General features: G+C 33.7%; 1 protein-coding gene across 1 annotated transcript in view; it reads right to left on the bottom strand.

Annotated features, from left to right (window-relative positions):
* The window catches only part of DPH6 (diphthamine biosynthesis 6), a 178529-nt gene that overhangs the window by 27965 nt on the left and 128018 nt on the right, over positions 1-22546 (bottom strand). The window contains exon 6 of the mRNA XM_017894294.1: positions 12869-12930. Within this exon, the coding sequence (XP_017749783.1) occupies positions 12869-12930 (62 nt within the window). The remainder of the gene's footprint in view (positions 1-12868; positions 12931-22546) is intronic.

A 22546-nucleotide genomic window follows, 5' to 3' on the forward strand; every position in this document is an offset into this window, starting at 1 on the left:
AAAGGCCGGGTGCGGTGGCTCATGCCTGTAATCCCAGCACTTTGGGAGGCCAAGGCGGGCAGATCACGAGGTCAGGAGACCGAGACCATCCTGGCTAACAAGGTGAAACCTCGTCTCTACTAAAAATACAAAAACATAGCCAGGCGTGGTGGTGGGTGCCTGTACTCCCAGCTACTCGGGAGGCTGAGGAAGGAGAATGGCATGAATTCAGGAGGCAGAGCTTGCAGTGAGCCAAGATCGCGCTACCGCACTCCATCCTGGGTGACAGAGCGAGACACAGTCTCAGGAAAAAAAAAAAAAGAAAGAAAATAAGTATAAGTGAAAAAAAATAAATAAATCAGGGAGAGGGAGAGTTCAATTTCAGGCTATTGAAAAGCAAAAAAAAAAAAAAAAAAAAAAAGCATACGTAGTTATGCAGGAAAACGAACATGGTATGTTAGAAGAAAAAGGAGGCAAAATTGTGGTATAGTTGAATCCCATTATGTAAATAAAATATATAGAAGTGTGTAACTACATACCCTTGTATATAAAACAAATTCTCCGGAAATAAATCATGAGAGAATACACCAATATGTGGATTATGTACACTATGGGGCAAGAAAGGTATGATTTTTATTTGCTTTCCTACACTTTATTATATTTTGAATTTTCAGCAATAGCTATTTTATTTTCTGCTGTTTTGCTTTTAAATTTTCTGTTAAAAATTGTTTAATTTTATGGGTATATAGTAGGTATATATATATTTATGGAGTATGGGTATCCATCTGCTCAAGTATTTATCCTTTATGTTAGAATCAATCCAATTACACTTTTTTAGTTATTTAAAAATGTGAAATTAAATTATTATTGACTATAGGCCCCGTGTTGTGCTATCAAACACTAGGTCTTATTCATCCTTTATCTTTATTTTTATTTTTATTTTTTTGAGACAGGGTCTTACTCTGTCACCTAGGGTGGAGTATGGTGACACAATCATGGCCCATGGCAGCCACGACTTCCTGGACTCAGGTGATCCTCCCACCTCAGTCTAATAAGTAGCTGGCATAGGCATGTGCCACTATGCCTGGCTAGTTTTTACTCACCTTGGCCTCTCAAAAGTGCTGAGATTAAAGGCATAAACCATCATGCTCAGCTTATTCATTCATTTTTTTTTTTGTTCCCATTAACCATCTCCACCTCCCTGGTGGTCCCCCACTCCCATTTCCGGCCTCTGGTAACCATCCTTTTAGTTTCTATCTCCATGAGTTCAATTGTTTTGATTTTTAGATCCCACTAATAAGTGAGAACATGTGATGTTTGTATTTCTGTGCCTGGCTTATTTCACTTAACCTAATGACCTCCAGGTCCATCCATGTTGTTGCAAATGACAGAATCTCATTCTTTTTAATGGCTAAACAGTACTTCATTGTGTATAAGTAGCACATTTTCTTTATCCATTCATATGCTGATGGACACTTTGGTTGCTTCCAAATCTTGGCTATTGTGAATAGTGTTGAAACAAACATAGGAGTGCAGATATACCTTTTGATACACTGATTTCCTTTCTTTTGGGTATATATATAGCAGTGGGATTGCTGGATCATATAGTAGCTCTATTTTTTAGTTTTTTGAGGAGCCTCCAAGCACTTCTCCAGAGTGGTTTTACTAATTTACATTCCCACAGACAGCATATGAGGGTTCCCTTTTCTCCACATCCTCACCAATATTTATTGCCTATCTTTTGGATAAAAGCCATGTAACTGGTGTGAGATGATAACTCATTATAGTTTTGATTTGTATTTCTCTGGTGATCAATGATGTTGAACACCTTTTCCTATGTCTGTTTGACATTTGTATGTCTTCTTTTGAGAAACGCCCATTCAATTCTTTCACCCATTTTTGAATTGGATCATTAGATTTTTTTGCTATAGAGTTGAATAAGCTCCTTCTATATTCTAGCTATAAATCTTTTGTCAGATGTGTAGTCTGCAAATATTTAGTTCCATTCTGTGGGTTGTCTCTGCACTTTGTTGACTGTTTCCTTCACTGTGCAGCTTTTTAACTTGACGCAATCCCATCTGTTCACTTTTGCTTTGGTTGCCTGGTTGGGGAGTGGTATTACTCAATAAGTCTTTGCCCAGATCCGTGTCCTGGAAAAGTTCCCCAATGTTTTCTTGTAGTAGTTTCATAATTTGAATTGCTAGATTTAAGTCTTTAATCCATTTTGATTTGACTGTTGTATAAGGTGAGAGAGAGGGATCAGGTTTTGTTTTTCTGCATATAAATGTCTAGTTTTCCCTACATAATTTATTGAAGAGATTGTTTTCCCCCAATGTATGTTCTCGGCATCTTTGTCAAAAATGAATTTGTTACAGGTGTGTGGACTTGTTTCTGGGTTCTCTATCCTGTTCCATTGGTCTGTGTGTCTGTTTTTATGCCAGTACCATGCTATTTTGGTTACTATAGCTCTGTAGCAGAGTTTGAAGTCAGGTAATGTGATTCCTCCAGTTTTGTTCTTTTTGCTATTCTGGGTCTTTTGGGATTCCATATAAATTTTAGGATTTTTTTATACTACTTTTGTGAAAAATGTCATTGGTATTTTGATAGAGATTGCAGTGAATCTGTAGATTGCTTTAGGTAGTATGGACATTTTAATAAAATTGATTCTTCCAATCCATGAACATGGAATGTCTTCATTTTTTAATGTCCACTTCAAGTTTTTCATCAGTGTTTTATAGTTTTCATTGTAGATATATTTCATTTCTTTGGTCAATACCTAGGTATTTAATTTTATTTGTGACTACTGTAAATAGGATTACTTTTGTGGTTTTTCAGATTGTTCACTGTTGGCATATAGAAATGTTATTGATTTTTGTATGTTGATTTTCTGTCCCACAACTTTTCTGAACTTGTTTATCAGTTCTAATAGTTTTTTGTTGGACTCTTTAGGTTTTTTGAAATATAAAATCACATCCTATGCAAACAAGGATAATTGGACTTTTTCCAATTTGGATGCTCTATATCTTTCTCTTGTCTGATCATTCTAGCTAAAACGTCCAGTACTATGTTGAATAACTGTGGTGAAAGTGGGCATCTTTGTCATGTTCCAGATCTAACAGGAAAAGTTTTCAGTTTTTCCCCATTCAGTATGATACTCGCTGTGGATCTCAGTATGATACTCACTGTGGATCTGTCATATAAGGTTTTTATTATGTTGGGGTATGTTCTTTCTATACCCAGTTTTTTGAGGGTTTTATCATGAAGGGATGTTGAATTTTGTCAAATGCTTTTCAGCATCAATTGAAATGATAGTAAGGTTTTTGTCTTTCATTCTGCTGATACGATATATTACACTGATTGATCTGTGTATGTTGAACCATCCTTGCATTGCTGGGACAAATTCCACTTGCTCAGATGAATAATCTTTTAAACGTATTGTTGAACTCAGTTTGCTGGTATTTTGTTGAGGATTCTTGCACCAATATTTATCAGAAATACTAGCCTGTAGTGCTCTTTTTTTTTTTTGACATTTCTTTGTCTGATTTTGGTATAGAGGTAATACTGACCTGATAGGATTATTGTGAAAATATTTGCTTTTCCTCTATTTTTTGGGATACTTTGATTAGGACTGGTATTAGCTCTTCTTTAAATGTTTGGTAGAATTTAGCAGTGAAGCCCTTGGGTCCTGGGCTTTTCTTTACTGGTAGACTTTTTGTTACAGCTTTGATCCCATTTCTTGTTATTGGTCTGCTCAGGTTTTGGATTTCTTCATGGGTCAATTTTGGTAAATTGTCTGCATTAGGAACTTATCAATTTCCTCTAGATTTTCCAATTTACTGGCTTACAGCTACTCACAGTAGCCACTAATGGTCCATTGAATTTCTGTAGTATCAGTTGTAATATTTCATTTTTTTCATATCTGAGTTTATTTGGGTTTTATCTTTCTTTGTTTTCAAAGTCTGGCCAAAGGTTTGTCATTTTAAAAAATCTTCTCAAATAGCCAACTTTTTGTTTCATTGATCTCTTGTATTGTTTTCTTCATTTCAAATTCATTTACTTCTGCACTGATCTTTATTATTTCTTTTCTTCTACTAATTTTTGGTTCAGTTTGCTCTTGCTTTTCTAGTTCTTTAAGATACACTGTTAGGTTGTTATTTAAAGTTTTTCTTCTTTTTTAGATGTAGGCATTTATAGCTATAAATTTCTCTCTTCATATTGCTTTCTTTATCCCATAGGTTTTGGTGGGTTGTGTTTCCTTTAGCATGTGTTTCAAGGAAATTTTCAATTTCCTTCTTAATTTTTTCATTGACCCAGTAGTCATTCAGGATCACATTGTTTAATTTCCATGTGTGTGTATGGTTTCCAAAATTCCTCTTGTTGTCGATTTGTAGTTTTATTCCATTTAGTCAGAGAAGATATGTGGTAATACTCCAATTATTTTTGAATGTTTTCAGACTGATTTTGTGACCTAATATATGGTATATCCTTGAGAATGATCCATGTGCTGAGGAAAAGAATGTGGATTCTGCAGCCATTAGATAAAATGTTCTGTAAATATCTACTAGATCCGTTTTATCTATAGTGCAGCTTAAGTGTGCTGTTTCTTCATTTCTCATGCTGAAAATGGGGCGTTGACATCTCCAGTCATTATTGTGTTGGGGCCTATCTCTCTCTTCAGCTCTAATAACATTTACTTTATATATCTGGGTGCTCCAGGGTTGGGTGCATATATATTTACAATTGTTATATCCTCTTGCTGAATTGACCCCTTTGTCATTATATAATAACCTTCTTTGTCTCTTCTTACAGTTTTCATCTTGAAATCTACGTTGTCTGGTATGAGTATAGCTATTCCTGCTCTGTTTTGGTTTCCATTGGCATGGAAAGTCTTTTTATATCCCTTTATTTTCAGTGTATGTGTATATTTATAGACGTACACTAAAGTATGTCTATAAATATAGTGAAGTGTGTTTCTTGTAGGCAACATATCATTGGGTCTTCTTTTTTCATCCATTCAGCCACTCTATGTCTTTTGATTGGACAGTATAGTCTATTTACATTCAATGTTATTATTGATAAGTTGGGCAGACTTCTGCCATATTGTTGTTTGTTTTCTGGTTGCTTTGTGGTCTTCTTTCTTGTCCTCCTTTTAGTGAAACTGACTTTTGCTGGTGGTATGCTTTAATTTCTTGCTTTATATTTTTTGTGTATTCATTGTGAGTTTTTCAATTTGAGGTTACCATGAGGCTTGAAAATACCTTACAATAGTAAATGTTACTAACATTTGTTGAGCACCTAGAATGTACCAGATACTAAGTACCTTATGGGCCATTTCACTGTTATTACTTCCATTATACATATGGGAAGCTAACTAGATTAACGTTTCAGGTAAGCAAGAGAACTGGAATTCATACCTGGGAACCTGGGTAGAGTGGTGTCTTGCTCATCAGTGTCCCACACTGCCTCTTGCTCCATGTGATCTGAATGAACTATGAAAATGACTCTTGCCCCAAAGTGTCATCTTGTCTCTATCACCTCTGCTACAAACCTGTCTGCACTTCTCACAATTAAATAGCAATTTGTGTCAGGGAAACCATTATAACATGTAAAACTTCCCTTAATTAAGAAATAGTAATTCTTGGATATAGTAATATATTAAAACATTGATATAGCCAACAAGTCATGTCCACCCATATTACACAAGGGGTACACAAGAGGTGTCTCAGATGCATTGAGGCAGGTGAATAAAATGGGTTCTCCTCTACCAACTCCTTTCTCTCCAAACCCTCCAAGTTTAAAGGTTGTTTTCTATCCTTCTTTTGGATTCCTTAACTATTCATGAGAGTTGTTTCAACTAGTTGAAAATAAGTATGCAGTTTATTTTCATTTCACTTAATGAGATTAATCACATTACTCATAAAGAAAAGGAGATAGAGGCATTCTTTACTATATGATTTGTCTTAGATAGTGATGCAAAAGATGGAGTCAGAGGTAGTAAGCTAAACAAATAATACCCTCTAAATGCAGAAGGGAGATAAAGTTTTACAGATGAATTATTCTGCTTTAATATTAGAATCATTGTGCTCCAGGTATATCAGACAATTGACTGAGGCTCCTTTATGTGCATATGCAAAAATGAAACAAAAAAAAGAGGGGAAAAGCCTAGGGAGTTTGAATTAAAACCTAGGCTGTGTGAGGTAAGTGTTATGAATGAGATGAAAAACGAAACTGATACATGTATAAACATTTATTAAGCACTCATGTTATGGAGACCTCACATACACACAAATTTTATGCAGAATTTGTCTATGCAGAAGTCACAGAGAAGTTAGAAAAGACTCATATTGCTTTGCATAATTTTCTGTAACTATCAAGAAAAAATTCCTGTTCAAAATATATAATTATCTATTAATATCCTTCCCTCTCATTTAGGGCAATTTTTATCATCCTGAGAAGACTACTTGTCAAAATCAGCAATGATATCCACAAGTAGATTCTGTAGTAGTATCTGTTCAGACATTGCTTCTGTTCTATCCTCTCTCTCCTCCATTCCTACACCTCAAATCATATGTACAATAAACACCTCTCCTTTACATCTCTTATATTCCAGTTGTCTCTGTGCTTCAGTCTGGATATTTTATATCATCCTATCTTAACTGTTCATTAACTGTCTAAACAGCTGCATCTAATCTACTAGTGAATCCATGTATTATATTCTAAATTTCAGGTATTGTATTTTTAAGTTCTAGAATTCCATTGGATCATGTCATATATGTTCTAATTCTGCCCTAAAATACTTCATCTTCTCATCTGATTCATGAGCAGATTAACCATATTCATTTTAAAGTTTAAATATGATCATTCAATTATATGGATATCCCCTGGGACTATTTTTATTATCTGCCTTTCTCTCAGTTTTCAGTTATTTCATTGGTCTCCTGATATGGCTGGCAACTACTGATTGCTGGGGTAAATTGTAAGCAAAATATTTTAGACATAATTTGAGGCTCTGAATCATGCTATCCTTCTCCAGAGAAAAACAGATGTAAGAGTAGAATCAGATCACTTTAATTCAGTCTAGCATTAATACAACTCAAAACTGGATATAAGTATTTGCAAGATCTGGACTATTTCTAGTTTACCTTTACTCCTAAGGAGGTATTGTCCATTCAAGGGTCCCAGCTAAAAACTTGGAGGGTTAACCAGGTCCACTCCACAGTTGGTTTTCCCTGAATGACAGCTATTGTCTCCCTAACCCTGTGAAACTACTGAAAGCCTAATCAGCTTCTCAGCTACAGTGTTCTCTTCAGCTTCTGGCATCTCTGCATCATTTTTTGAATCAGAAAATACCTTAAAGAAGCAATGCTTAGGGCTTTTATTCTCTCTGGAATTCTGGTCCCTAAACTTATTGCAACTTTTATAATTTTCTAATGCTTTCACACATTAGTTTTGTTCCAATTTCATATGCTTTTTCTGGTTGTTTGTATTTTGAGTGTTCATTTGATATAAGTTATTCCTCCAGTGGAAATGAATATCTTCAAATATCTATTAATTTTTAAAACATAAAACCCGCTCTGATTCAGCATTTTGACTTTTAGTATTTTATCCTACAGATCAATTAATACATGGGCCCAAAATATATGTACAACAATGTTCATTCCAGTATTATTTATAATAGCAAAAGACATGAAAAAAATCAACAAAGAATAAAGTACATCAATAAAGAATAGGTTCCATACATGATAGCATAGCTATGTAATGAAACACAATATATTGTGAAATCAAATGGCCTAGGTTTGTATGTGGTAAAATGTAAATGATATGTATATGGAACAAACATAATCATATATATGTGAAAAGTAATATGTATAACACATACCAATTTAGATAAAAATGAGTAAACACATGCATATATATTTTTATATGCAAAAGAATGTTTCTAAAGAGATATATTAGAACAGAAAAGAGTGATTGTTCTGGGAAAGAACAGAAAAACTAGGGGCTTGGTGTCACTGGAAGACTTTTCATTATTTTATTGTGTTGAATTTGTTTTTCACATATTACGTTTTAATTTTATATTTAATACACACTATTTAAAAGAAAAAATAGTATGATAAATATTACATGCCATGAGACAAGAGAAAAATGGCAGCTCAAAGAAAGCTTATTTAAGCAAGAAAACCTCACAGTAGTGAGCTTCGAATTGAGATTTTAAAGAGAGATTTAGCTGCGTGGTAGAGGGATAATACATGCAGACAGGGAAGGATAACATGGAGGTAGGAAGAGATATTCACTGTAGGGAAACCATTGATGGTTCAAAATTGATGAAGCATAGGGAGTTATTCCATTGACTACCTATCTTACAAGCCTCATTTTCCTCCAAGGACAGACTGTGTCAGGGTAAGGAGTTGAAATTTTATTTTGAAGCATGGGGAGCAACTCCAAAGTCTATAAGGAAAGTGTAATATGATATGATTAGCTTTGCATTTCATATATATCATGATGGTACTGTGGACTACTGACTGACAAGGGGCAAGACAGGGAGGAGATACTTGTGCTAGACGACTGCTGTAATAATCTATAGGAGATGCCAATGTGGTGACTGTGAGGATAAAAGGGAGGAAATAGTAAGATATTAAGAAGGGTAGAATTAAAAGGACTTAGGTTCCTAGGAACAAAGGAGTATATGAAATTAATTATTACAATTCGCTTTTTTGGCTTGAACAACTGAGTAGACAATGGGGGCAGCCCTTCAGTGTCAGGAAACATAAAACGGGCATAGATAAGAAAGAAATGCTTAGTTCTGCTGTTGAGGTTGAGGGGCTTGGGGACATTTAATAGATGACAGTGTGGGGATACAGCTGAATACATATACATGTCTGGAACACAGGACAATGCTGGAGAAACAGACTTAGTTGTTACAAGAATAAAACTGGTAGTTGATGTCATGGGACTATTTCAGATCACCACAGAAGGAAGGCTATGAAGGGAACCACAATATATAAAAGGTAGAGTATACATGGAAAGCCCCAAAAGAAAGCTAAGGAAGTACTAGGGAGATTTCAGGAGTGAGTAGCCTCACAGAAGCCAATGGATGACAGTTTCAAGAAGGAACATACTCTTTCAGAGAAATCTAGAAAGATAGGAGCTGAAATGTGTCAGTGGTATTGAGAAACTAGATTACATACTGTATGAATGTGACAGAATTACCTAGTGCTTGTTTGAAGGTCAGATTTCTGGTCCCTGGTTCCTGTGAGCAGAAATTTGTGGGGATGGAAAAAGAATTTATGCATTTTTAAGAAGGTTTCCAGTGAATTACACCCTCGGGTCTGAAAACAACTATAGCAAATTGTAAACTCTTCAAGCAGAAGTATCTTGTTTGTTTAACTCATCATGTATACTTAGTGTTCACCATAGCATCTGTCACATAATAGGTCCTCAACAAATATTCAGTAATTTAAAAATGAGATGAATGAATGAATAGATGGAGAGATGAAAAGCTACTGAATGAAAGAACTAAAGAGCTAATGTCCGCCAAAATCTTGGCAAGATTATTGGAGCTTACATTCTAATGGTACAGGGCAGATAATATACATGTAAACAGATGAACAAATAAAATAATTTGCAGAGATCTGCTTTAGCTAGAGTAGTCAGGGAAAGGTTCTTTGAGGAGGTGACATTTGAGTTATCATTTAAATAATGAGAAGGTGTTATTTAAATAATTTAAATGATTATTTAAATAGTCTGTGGACAAAACATTTCAGGCAGGGGAAGGTCCTAATGAGAAAAAGGGTGAATAAAGTGTGTTTAAGTAATAAAGAGACCTATGTGGCTACAGCTAAGGGAATGAGACAGAGAATGGGAGAACAGTAGAAGATGAGCCTGAAAACATGGATAGGATGCTGATCATATAGGTTCTCACAAGTTGTGATCTCCTCGCTGTTTGGATGTTATTCTAATTGCAATAAGAACCCACTTACATTTTAAACAAAGTAAGGATATGATTTGATTTACACTTGAAAAATATCATTCTGACATCTATATAAATAACGGATCACGGCAGGGCAATGGTGGAAGTAAGCAGACCAGTTAGAGGTTGAGGTAGTATTCCAGACAAGAGGTGATTATGGTATGGTGGTAGTAGTAGACACAGTGAGAAGAGCCTGGAGTTATAATAGAATATATTCTGGAAATAGAGCAGACAAGATCATGTTAATGAGTTAGATATAGCAGATGAGGGAAAGAGGAGTCTAAAGAATTTGGATTTTTGCCTGTAGGCAATGAGGACTCATTTAAACTTTTGACTGAGTGACACAAATACAGTAGAATATATTAGAACAATTATCTTGGGGCAAGAAGCAAACGGAATTCTTTGGGAAATAAAATAGAAGGTAGAGGCAAATTTGGAGGTGTCAGTAATATTCTAGGCCTGAAGTAACAGGCATCTGAATTAAGGTGATGACAAAAGGAATGGCAAAAAACGATGGATATCAACGCTACCATCAAGTATGTAGAGATTGAATTTGTGGTATCTGTGGGCACTGAGGCTTCGCTGATAAATATGGACCAGAAAGACTTGGGAGTCATCAGAGTATAGCTAATAAAGTCAAGTGAGCGATTGAGATTACCTAGAAAAAGTTTCTAGAGGGAAAATGAAGCCTAAACTAGGAATCAGTAAAAGAGCAGGACTATCCAGAATGAAAGTAGAAAAACGAGGAAAGTGTGGTTCCATCAATGTAACTAGAAGCATTTCACGATGTGTTTGTAACTGGGAAATACGGACTAAGAAGTATCTATTGTGTTTGGCAAAATGGGTATCGTGAGTGATTTTGGTCACAGCTATATCCGTTTAGAGGCAGAATGAGAAGACAGATTCCGAGTACTTGAGGCATCTCAGACATGAAGAAGTACTGACAGTGAATACAGATAACACTTCTATATATTTTGGTTTTGAAGCAAAGAAGTAAGAGAGGTAGTCAGAGAAAAACTAGGGTGGAGAAAGGGGGTCTTTAGGATGGGACAGTCTGTATTATGTTCCAATATTGATGTGAAGGAGACAAAGAGACTGAGAATGAAGACAGTCGAGGGGTTGGATTGACTGCAATGTCTCTGAGAAGGCAGGTGTGCATGGGATCCAAGCACAGGTAGGGCCTTAGCCATATAAAGAAGAAAGAACACTTCTCCCAGTTACAGTAAGCAAGGATAGGTGTAGGTACAGGGAAATTAGTAGGGGTGGTGCTGGAGTTGGGAGGGAGGCAGTGCGATTTCTCATATCATGGCTTCTATTTCCTCTGTGAAGGAAGATGCGTCATCCACTTAAAGTAAGGGGGAAGGTGAAGGGATTTTAAATTTTAGGACAGTGGAGAAGTAATAAAATAGCCATTATGGAGAATGAGTAGAAAATAATTCTAGGGAAATGTAAGATTGCCAGAGCAAGTTGAGGAACTTGCTAAAGAATCATTGAATAAAATGATTTTTGCATTTTGTGTTTAAACATCCTATGGTAATATGAAGGTTAACTCATAATCAACATCGTGGTGCTTCTCAAAACCTTATTTCCCTTTTCTACAAAGAATATCAACACACTTAAAATCTGAACTTACAACTTCAAATTTTGGAAATAGCTCTTTTGGCCAATACTTTGGCTAATGCCAGTCTCTCACTTCTGAATTTCTCTTTCATTTCCATAAATCTATACAATGTTTTGGTAGAAGCTAAGTTTAGTCTGATGGCAGTGAACAGATGTGAACATGATATAATGGAGCTACAGAACAAATTGCTGTGAGAAAAGTCCTATCAGATAAGCATAAAAAGCAACCATGTTCCATAAATTGACTTAAATAAATGACACCAAATTATCTAGAAACCAAATACAATTTGTCACAATTATATAATCATTTCATTTTTCTTTTAATCTTTACTATCTGCCTGGAATATACTAGATGCTTAATAATAATTATTAAGGAATTAACACTATAAAAAAATAACATTTCAGAGATGTCTAGGCATTTGGTACATACTGATTGATAAACCATAAAATAATCAATTACAAATAACTCCTCCAAAAAGGTAAAACCCATGAAGGTATTGAAAAGTGTAACTGCTAACAGTTCATATCACAGCAATGGTATTAAAAAAGCCCAGAGACAATATTGATGAATTAAGAGCATGGGACAAGAAAATGATAACTTGTTAAAAGAGATAAGTTATTTCATAGGAGAGAGATTTTCTTTTTTCCATCATCATGATAGAATATAAATACTCCACATAGTGTAATAATTAAACATTCTAGTTAATGATGCATTACCATACTAAACATAACATTTGCTCTAAAACTCTAATAAAATATAGTACATTTAATAGAAAGAGTAAATGAAAACAACTGAATATTTAATGTTTAGACCATGTTTAGGGTTTCACAATGAGAAGTTAAGTAGAGTAATTTGAAATCTTGGGATAATTTTTTTTACTATGCTGCAAGTCAATTTCCTAATTGGTAAAAGAGAAGGGGTTACATTAATCTCTAAAGAAAGTTTCTACTCCTGTTTCTGATGACAAAGCATGTGATCACACAAACTATCAGATACTTTAATAGTATAGCACATTTTATACAGAATACAGTGTTCATTTTAATAAAAAATAGACTTTCTGACAGAGCAATTTCTTTTTAGGTATAACTGTGTCTTATATTTGGATTAACAAGTTGGTAATTAATTTTTATAATTTTAAACATTTTCATTTCCATTTGAAATTTATTTTTTTCATAAATATACTATAAATGTATTTGATTTTTTCTAAAATAAAATAAATTTTGTAATCATTGTATCACGGCATTACTTTGTTTTCTCCTTTAGATGACTGTATTTTGAGATATAGTATAAATTGTTACCTCTATGAGATATGGCTCCATTTGATCCAGGGTTTTCCCAAGATGCTTATCAGGATCTAAGCCTGCCAAGAAAGGTTAAATTTTTTAAAGATAACTATCAGATAGGAACTTTAAAGACACATTCCCTTTCCCTTGGCCCCTCCTTGCCTAGGAAAGCAGTGTGTATATATTTTGAATTGCTTTGATCATAAAGTAAAATGTACTTTGCTAGTATTTACTTTTCTATTCCCCTTGGGTAAGTGGTTTTACTGCTTCTGAAAAGTAAGTTTCCATTTATTTCAATTGCACTATGTCAACTACCAGATGCATTGTTTCAATTCCTTTATTCATTTTGAGGATAGAAAAAGAGTATCACTTCAAATACCTGAACTTTTAATTCTTTATATTTTAATGGTTACGGTTTATTTTACTGATGGACAACAGCATTAATTTTCTGATTTATCCCTATTTTATTTAAACTTCAAACTTCTTACTTAGACAATAAGAATAGAAAATAGCTGTAGACTGTTATGCTTATGTAATTAATTCACTTAATAGTAGCATATGGGCACAAATAATTGCATTATTAAATTAAATGACATTTCATTTCAATGTCTCCTTTGAAACAATGTATTTTTCAAGTAAAGATACAGACAACTCTGAAAAATCATCACTGTGCCAACAGCGTGTGCATAACCTTTAATAAACATATTAAACTGACATAACAGTAGCGTTTACATAGGTGATGGAGTGCGGGAGACAAGTGTGAGCTACATGAATGCTTTCCATACACCAAGACTAACCAGCCAGGAAAAAAAATCACATGTCACAAGTCGGCCATGAAATAAATGAATTCATTTTGGATATTTACATTCATATTTACATATATTGGCCTAGCTTCATTTACAAAAGTTAATGTAATGAAAGGCAATACTATAGAGCAAAGACAGTTTTGTCAACAAATGGTGTGAAATAACTGGATATCCACAGGCAAAAAAAAAAATGCATCTAGACACAGACTTTACACTCTTCACAAAATTAACTTAAAATAGATTGTAGACATAAAGGTAAAATGCAAAATTATACCATTCCTATAACAGGAAAAAAATCTAGATGGCCTTGGTTATGGGGTATTTTAAGACACCCCACCAGAAGCATGATCCATTAAGGAAACAATTAATAAGCTGACTTCATTAAAATTAAAAACCTCTGCTCTGTGAAAGACAATGTAAGGAGAAGAAGAAGAAAAGCCACAGACTGAGAGAAAAGAACATCTGATAAAGAACTAATATCTAATATATACAAAGAACTCTTAAAACTCAACAATAAGCAAACAACAATCCAATTTAAAAATGGGCAAAAAGACCTTAACAGACACCTCACTAAAGATATATCGATGGTAAATAAGCATATGAAAAGATCCTCCACATCATATGTCACCACAGAAATGCAAATAAAACAAGAAGATACCACTACACACCTATTATAGCAGCCAAAATCTGGAAAACTTACAACACCAAAGGCTGGCAAGGACGTAGAGCAATACTATTGCTGATTGGAATGCAAAATGGTACAGTCACTTTGTAATGGGAATACATGTAAGACAGTTGGGCAGTTTCTTACAAAACTGAACATTTTCTTACTAGAGGATCCAACTATGGAGTTCCTTGGTGTTTACCCAAAGGTATCAAAACTTTTGTCTTCACAAAAACCTGCCCATGGATGTTTATAGCAGCTTTATTCATAATTGTGAAAATCTGGAGCAACCAAAATATCTTTCAGCAGGTGAATGACTAAGTAAATTGTGTACATCCAGACAATGAAATATTATTCAGTGCTAAAAAAAAAAAAAAAAAAGCAGCTATCAAGCCATGAAAATACATGGAGGAAATGTAAATGTGTATTACTAAGTGAAAAAAGCCAATCTGAAAAAGCTACATACTGTATAATTCCAACTATATGACATTCCGGAAAAGAAAAAACTATGAAGATAGTAGAAAGGTCAGTGATTGCCAGGGGTTTTGGGAAGGGGGCAGTCAAGGTTAAATAGGCAGAGCACAGAGGATTTGTAGGGTAGAAAAATACTCTGTACGATACTATAATGATGAATACGTTATTATACATTTGTCAAAACCCATAGAACGTACATCCCAGCAGCGAACCTTAATGTAAACTATGAACTTTGGGTGATTATGATGTGTCATTGTAAGTTCAACAATTTTAACAAATGTACCACTCTAGCAGGGGAGGTTGATAATGGGGGAGCTCATGCGGTATGGGGTCAGGGTATATGGAAAACCTCTGTACATGTCTCTTAATTTGCTGTGAACCCACAACTGCTTTAACAAAATAAAATTTAAAAATTTGGTAAAGTTTCCTTGTGGTCTAGAACATGATCAGATTTTATAAATGCTCCATCTGTGCTTGAACGAAAGTGTGTTTTCTATCTGTTGAAAGCAAGATTCTGTACCCAAACACATAAAATCATGATCATACTTGTTAATTTTGCTCTTCAAATCTTTTATGGCCTTAAACATTTTTGATATCCATGAACCATCAGTTTCTAAAAATAAGGTTAAAAAAAAACTGCCATTATGATTTTGGTTTTAATAAGCTCTTCTTATAATTCTGTCATTTTTTCCTTAATAGGTTTGAGAGCTATGTTGTTATATGTGCACAAACTCATAATTTCTAAAACTTTTGATAGAATTACTCTCCTAATCAAGAAGTAGTGACTTTTCATCTCCATCAGATTTTATCTTGTAATCTATGTTTCTTCTATGAACATTGAGACACCAGCTTTCTTTTGTTAATCTTCCATATATATTTTTTCCATTATTTGTTCTCAAATTTTTTGTATTGTTTTAGATGCCCACATATAATTGAGTTTCTTTTGTTTCACCCAATCTTATAAATATGACCCTAAAGAACTGAGTTTAATAATTTTATGTTATATGGCTGGACCTGCTTCTATCATCTTAGTATAAATTTTCTGTTACATTAAGCTTTATATCTTTTTCTTTTTTTTCTGCCTCATACTGAGTTGAAAATTATTTAAATGTTTCACTCTGCTAATTAGAATGCTATAGAGTGAATTTCTACTTTTCAGATAATCATCTGTGATTTTTTGCATACATTCAAAACCATATTTTTAAAGTCTTAATGTATTAAGTATCTTCAGCATCCTTTAGATCAGAACTTAGTATGTTTTAACTAGACACTACACAGGCTTCACCATTTCAGTTATTACTGTGTTGAATTTTTTTCCACCATTTTAGCAAGAAAATTAAGGTTATCAACATAGTTCACAATGTTTATGCTCACTATTGTTTGTCATTCATTTCTCCTTGAATCAATCTATTTCTAACTGAAGTTTGTTCTTTATTCTTTCACTGAAGATCTGTGAGTGGTATATTCTCCTAGTTTTTACAGGTCTCATAATGTCTCTATGTTACTCTCATAATAGTTTAGTTGCAATATGTTACTTTTGGCATTTGTGGTTCCTAATGAAAATTATGATGTCAGTCTGATAGTGGCTCCCATATAAGGAATCTTTATTTTTTATATGCTAGATTGTACAATTTTCAACATACCTATGACACAATTTTCAACATACCTACTACAGTTTGCAATCTTAATTCAAGGTGTCCAGGCATATGTTTATTTTAATTAGTACTGGAGAGCACCTAATGCATCACTTTCAATTCAAAAACTCATGTCTTTCTTCAAATCTAGAGTATTTTCAGTTATATCTGCTTTTCTGCCTTCTTTTTTTTCCTTCAAACACGTATTATACAAATAATTGCAATTTCCCAATCTAGCTTTCATATTTTTTAATTGGATTTTCTATTTTTTTCCTCTCTCTGTGGCTTTTTCTATTTTTTTGCTCTCTCTATGCCTTCTTGGTGAATTGCTTTTTCTCTTTTTTTCTGCTGCACTCATTCTCTCTTTGATGTGACTAGCATTTATTCTGTCCACTAAGGTTTTTTTTCATGACTATGTTTCATTTCTAAAATTTCTAATTGGTTTTCACATCACTCTGTTACTGCTTCATTTCGGGCGATTTATTTTTCTAATAACTGCTCTTTTAAACAAATGGATTGTATATTTTTCTTGATCTCTTTGAGGTTCTCCCTCATGTAGGGCACTTCCCATTTCTGTTTCCCCACAGGACATGACCGCCCAACTGCTTCTGCTTCCTGGATCCCTGCATTACAGCGCACAACTTCAGTCCTGTTCACTACTTTTTGCCTTTTCATTTCTAGCTAACAGAGATGTTTATAATGTTTTCCAGCACGATTATGTTTTCACATTTTTCCTTCTTATATTCATCTATGACTGCCATGGGTTTGGGAAATTTGTTAAAATCCAAAGCATGAAAATACAAGGTCAGCATGGCTGGAAGTCACTTTTTAGCTTTCCCTCCAACTCTGTGTGTGTCGTGTGTGTGTGTGTGTGTGTGTGTGTGTGTGTGACAACACATACACATATCATAGTCAGCATTAGGGCATCATTTAAAAAGTCTCCCATGATTGAATCTGAGAATTTGTGTTTTGCATTCTATGCATGAGCCTGGAAGTAAATATATGCAAATATATGCCTGTAAGGCATAAAAGAGAATTTAAGAGCATACAGTTTTACACAGGTAGGCACCATAAGATCTCATTTTTCTTGCAGTCTTTTAATTCATTGTAGAGTATCAAGCCCCAGTTCAGAATTGTTAAAGTATAGAAACAGCAGTTATATCTCATTTCAGAGATGGCTGTATTCCACAGTGGATAAAGTCATTTGGCTTGCCTTTAAATATGAGTCAGTAAATAATGTAAACATAAAACACCCTGAACACACTTTCCACATGAACCTGTGGTCTTCACACAGTTACAGCTTGGTAAAAATTAGTTGGTCATTTAAACACTTTTCTGTATTCATGAAAGTATTTTCAATATATCAGCTTGGGCTAAGCACTAAAAATTCCAGGAAGCTAAAATCATTGAAATAAATAACATTTAAAACATTAGAGAAAAATTTTCAAATATTTTCCTGAGACATATTAGAGATAATTTCACCACAAAAGGAGATTATTGTACAACTAGAAACTATCTAAAATATTTAAGAGCCAAATTTCTTTTCTCTCAGAGCTAATAATAAAATAAGCTTCATGCGTATCTACAGGTTTGGTAATAGGGTCTGTGTAAAGTTTAGTGAGGGTGTATATGCTGCTATGATTCATGGGCTTGAGGTTTTAGACCACGGGTATCCAATCTTTTGGCTCCCCTGGGCCACACTGGAAGAATTGTCTTGGTCCACATATGAAATATACTCACACTAACGATAGCTGATTAGCTGGAAAAAAAAATCAAAAAAATCTCATAGTGTTAGAGAATTTACAAATTTGCGTTGGGCTGCACTCAAAGCCGTCCTGGGCCACGGGTTGAATAAGCTTGTTTTAGACATTTTACACAGGGCAGAAGCATTTCACATACATGGTTTCAAAGATGATTTCAAAGGACATCTAAAACCAAGGAATTAGCAGGATGTAAAAAACAAACAATTTTAAAACATATTTTTCAGAGGTTATGCCAGGTGATTTAGGTAGGCTTTTTTGGCATGAACAATGATTTAGGTGTTCCTATATCATGATGTGATACTATTTAAACAGACTATAATTCTTTTCCATAAAATGTCTAAGTTTTAGTAATGAAACTACTTGTTTAAATTGAATATAATAGCCTGCATACCCTTCTAAATGGATTTTTATACTTTAATTCAACACAGCTTATAATATTTACTTCTATCAGGCTAACATGTTCCACTGTACTTGATTATAATAACTACAAAGGTCTTTTTCTCCTGATGCCTTGCTGGTTACTTTATCTGAATATCTGAATACTTTACCTGAGCACAGTCTGCCTTTGCTTCAATTTTTCTGTTCATTAGAAAGTGACAAGTCATTGGGGACCTCATGATCACTGTCCATATGCCATGTACTGCAGATTGCTTATAGAATATATTTTCTTGGATAAAATCCAGAGATTCCTAGCAATTCCAGTTACTGTCCTTGCAAAAGTAATGGCCTGAAGCCACCCTGATCTTTGAGATCTTTTCTAAATCATCTGAAACTACTAAGCATCAGACGATATTAGGGATGTTAGGGATGTTGTAGGAAGATTATTCATCCTACCCCAGAATATATTCGGATACAGAAGTTTCCTCAAGAAATTCTTTAATGCTTAGCACACCAATGATTCCATAAATATCAAACTATTAATACATGAAAACAAAAACTCATAGTAATTGTTTTTATAAGTATAATTAAAGATGAATACTTAATTTTCTTACACTTCCCCATATTCCACACGTTTCCTCATCTATCAACATCTAAGCATTGTATGCACAGTGTTCATAATATTTACTTTCATTTCCCTAAATATAAGATGATTATTAAAATAATTTTAAAACAAAGATCGGAAAAAACAGATCTTTTAGTGTGAAAATTGTTAGCTTATCTATAATTATGAAGCTCTAAGATTTTAGTTTTACATTTTATGTATTTTGTTTTGGTATTTTCTAACTAGATGATATACACAAAGATTTCTGAATGATCCTTCTTAATTGAGAAAGGAAGTTCAGGGTCATATTAGCATCAATAAAATATATTTCTCAATAGACTTATTTTTAAATTTTTGTTTTAAATGGCTCAGAGAGAAACATTTTTAAAAAGTCAATGTTTGAGTTAAATTTTAACACAAAAGCTAGACATCACAGCATCTCTACTTTACCAATAAGAAGAACCCACTTATGTTTCTAAGCACAACTAAAGAATGATGCTAATATACCAATATATTTGCACTCAAATAATTCTATCCTATAAAATCATTTTAAAGTATATGAATATATAACAATATCTCAGTAAATTTAAAATCCATCTTACACATCCATTCCTTTTTCAATTTCTAATTAGTAGCCACTCAACTGGTAAATGCAGCTGGTCCCAAAGTCACAATTTTCTTTTTCTTTAAATAAACCCTATTATCTAGATCCAACACAATTTTAGTATACTTTAAAAATCTCTCTGTTAATCTTTGTAACATCATCATTCATATTTTATTTTACATAAAACTGCATTACATTAAAACCTTTGAAGGAGCTATTAAAAGCCTCTGAAAGAGCCACAACAGTTCACGGGCTTTTCCAATGCAATTCAGCTTTATCTAAAAGCTTCAATTTACCTCAGTCCTTGCAAAAGATTTTTCTTTTTTAAATTTATTCAATTTAGGTGTCTCTTTTCTAGTAAAGTTTGGATTGTGAACAGACACAAATTGTGCTTCACCAAAATCCTAGCAGTCAATACAATTTACCTCTTGAGCCAGTTAATTATGGAATGTGAGTCTTTATGTATATATCTCCCTATAAAAACCTTTATAATCACTGAGACAATTACATTAGTTAATGTTAACATAAATATCAATATCAAGAAATATCAATATTAATGCAGATTATGATCCATAGGATCCAGGACAATGTTAAAGTACATTTTAACTCTAATACATGAATATGTTACTTTGAGTTACCAACAATATTTTTGCCAAAGTACAGAAAAAATTTACTGTAAATCCTGACATCTAGCCATTTCATCATGTCATAAAGACATTCCTTGATGGAAGCTGGGTGGATGAATAAACCCACAACAAGACCTAGGCACTGATAACTCCATGCAGAATTAGGAAATTAATTAGGAGGAAGAACCATAATTTGCAGAGCTGACATCTATTTTACTTTACTTGCATGTATCAATGGGAAGCAATTACAATTCAATTAAAATATTCAATTTTATTACTTTACTTACTGACCTTGAAGTTAATGCCTGTTTTATTTAATTGCATCATCTATGAATAAATGTTAACCCTACAATGTTATGCCCCATTATTTTCAATGCATTTTTCAACTTCTCAGCTGAATTATATCAATTTATTATCTACTGTCATGAAAGCAAGTGGAGGTTTATCTCTTCAGTACAGCCCAATATATGAAGAGAGAGACATCACAAAATGGTTGACAATGCTATTTTTAAGAGTCAAGTAAAGTGAATTATCTTCTCATCTCAACCTTTGTAACCTAGAGTTTTACTGTAAAATCAGTAGGTGATATTAGAAAAGGTATAATCATTCTGAGAAGCAATTTCTAGTCTGTGTATAATTCTTGATAAATCCACTGAATACAAGAAATGAATGCCTCATGTATCTTTCAAACCAAAATACACACACACACACACACACACACACACACACACACACACTCCTGAAATCTCTTCCTATCTCTACCAGGCTTACTGGCTAACTGAACAAGTAGATACCATTTTTAAAACTCCAATTGTTTTGTGGGCAAATATAATTTTATTTGTTCCCAGACTCCTGCTGAACACACCATTATTCTATAATTATTTTAGAAATAAAATGACAGAACTTTTATTTAAAAGAACAGATAAGAAGATTGGTCATATAATCTCTAAAAAAAATGAGCTTACATATATGAAAGTGACTATCTCAGGAAGGACCTTATTTCAATTTTTCAGATTTTCCATGTCTACAGTTAGACTTAAATGCTTATAGCTCTTAGAGGTTGTGTTACGAGTTGTCTCAACATGTGACTTCTTTGCTGTGAATGTAAATGTTTTAAACTCTCCAGTCAAAAATACAGAGAGGCAGAATGGATGAAAAAGTGAGCACCAACTACATGCTGCCTACAAGAGACTCAGTTTTCACCTTGAAACACCCTCATAGACTAAAGGAATGGAAAAAAAGATATTTCAGGCAAATAGAAAGAAAAAGAGCAAGGATAGCTATACTAATCTTAGACCGAAAAGGTTTTAGGTCGAAAACTGTAAAAAGGATAATAAAGGTCATCATATAGTGATTAAGGAGTCAATTCATCAAGAGGATGTAACAATGGCAAACATATATGCACCCAAATTGGAGCACATAAATATATAAAGTAAACAAGTCTGAAGAGGCATAGACTATAACACAATAATAGCAGGAGATTCAATACTCCACTATCAACATCGGATAAAACTTCCAGACAGAAAATCAATAAGGAAACACTGGGCTTGAACTACTTTAGGCCAAAGGAACCTAATAGATATTTATAGAACATTCCTTTTAACAGCAACACAATAGAAATTCTTCTCAAGTGCACATGAAACACTGTCCAGGATAGATCATATGTTTGGCCACAAAAAAGTCTTAACACATTTAAGGTTAAAATCATGTCAAGTATCTTTTTCAACCACAATGCTATGAACCTAGAAATCAATAAAAGAAAGAATCACAGAAAATTAAGAAGTGCATGAAAATTAAATAATATGCTCCTGAAGGAGCATATGGCCCTATCTTCCTGGGTCAAAGAATAAATTAAAGGAGAAATTAAAAAACATCTTGAGACAAAAAAAAAGTGGGAACACAATATCCCAAAATTTATGGGATGCAGCAAAAGCAGTTCTAGGAGGAAAGTTTGTAGCAATAAATGCCTACATCGAAAAGGAAGAAGGATCTCAAATAAACAACCTAACATTATAGTTCAAAGGATTAGAAAAAGAAGACAAGCCCAAAGATAGCAGAACAAAGAACATAACAAAGATTAGGGTATAAATAAATGAAAATCGAGCCTGGAAAAACAATGCAAAAACCAATAAAACAGAAT

Source organism: Rhinopithecus bieti, unplaced genomic scaffold (genome assembly GCF_001698545.2).
Source record: "Rhinopithecus bieti isolate Rb0 unplaced genomic scaffold, ASM169854v2 scaffold_23748, whole genome shotgun sequence".
Taxonomy (NCBI): domain Eukaryota; kingdom Metazoa; phylum Chordata; class Mammalia; order Primates; family Cercopithecidae; genus Rhinopithecus; species Rhinopithecus bieti.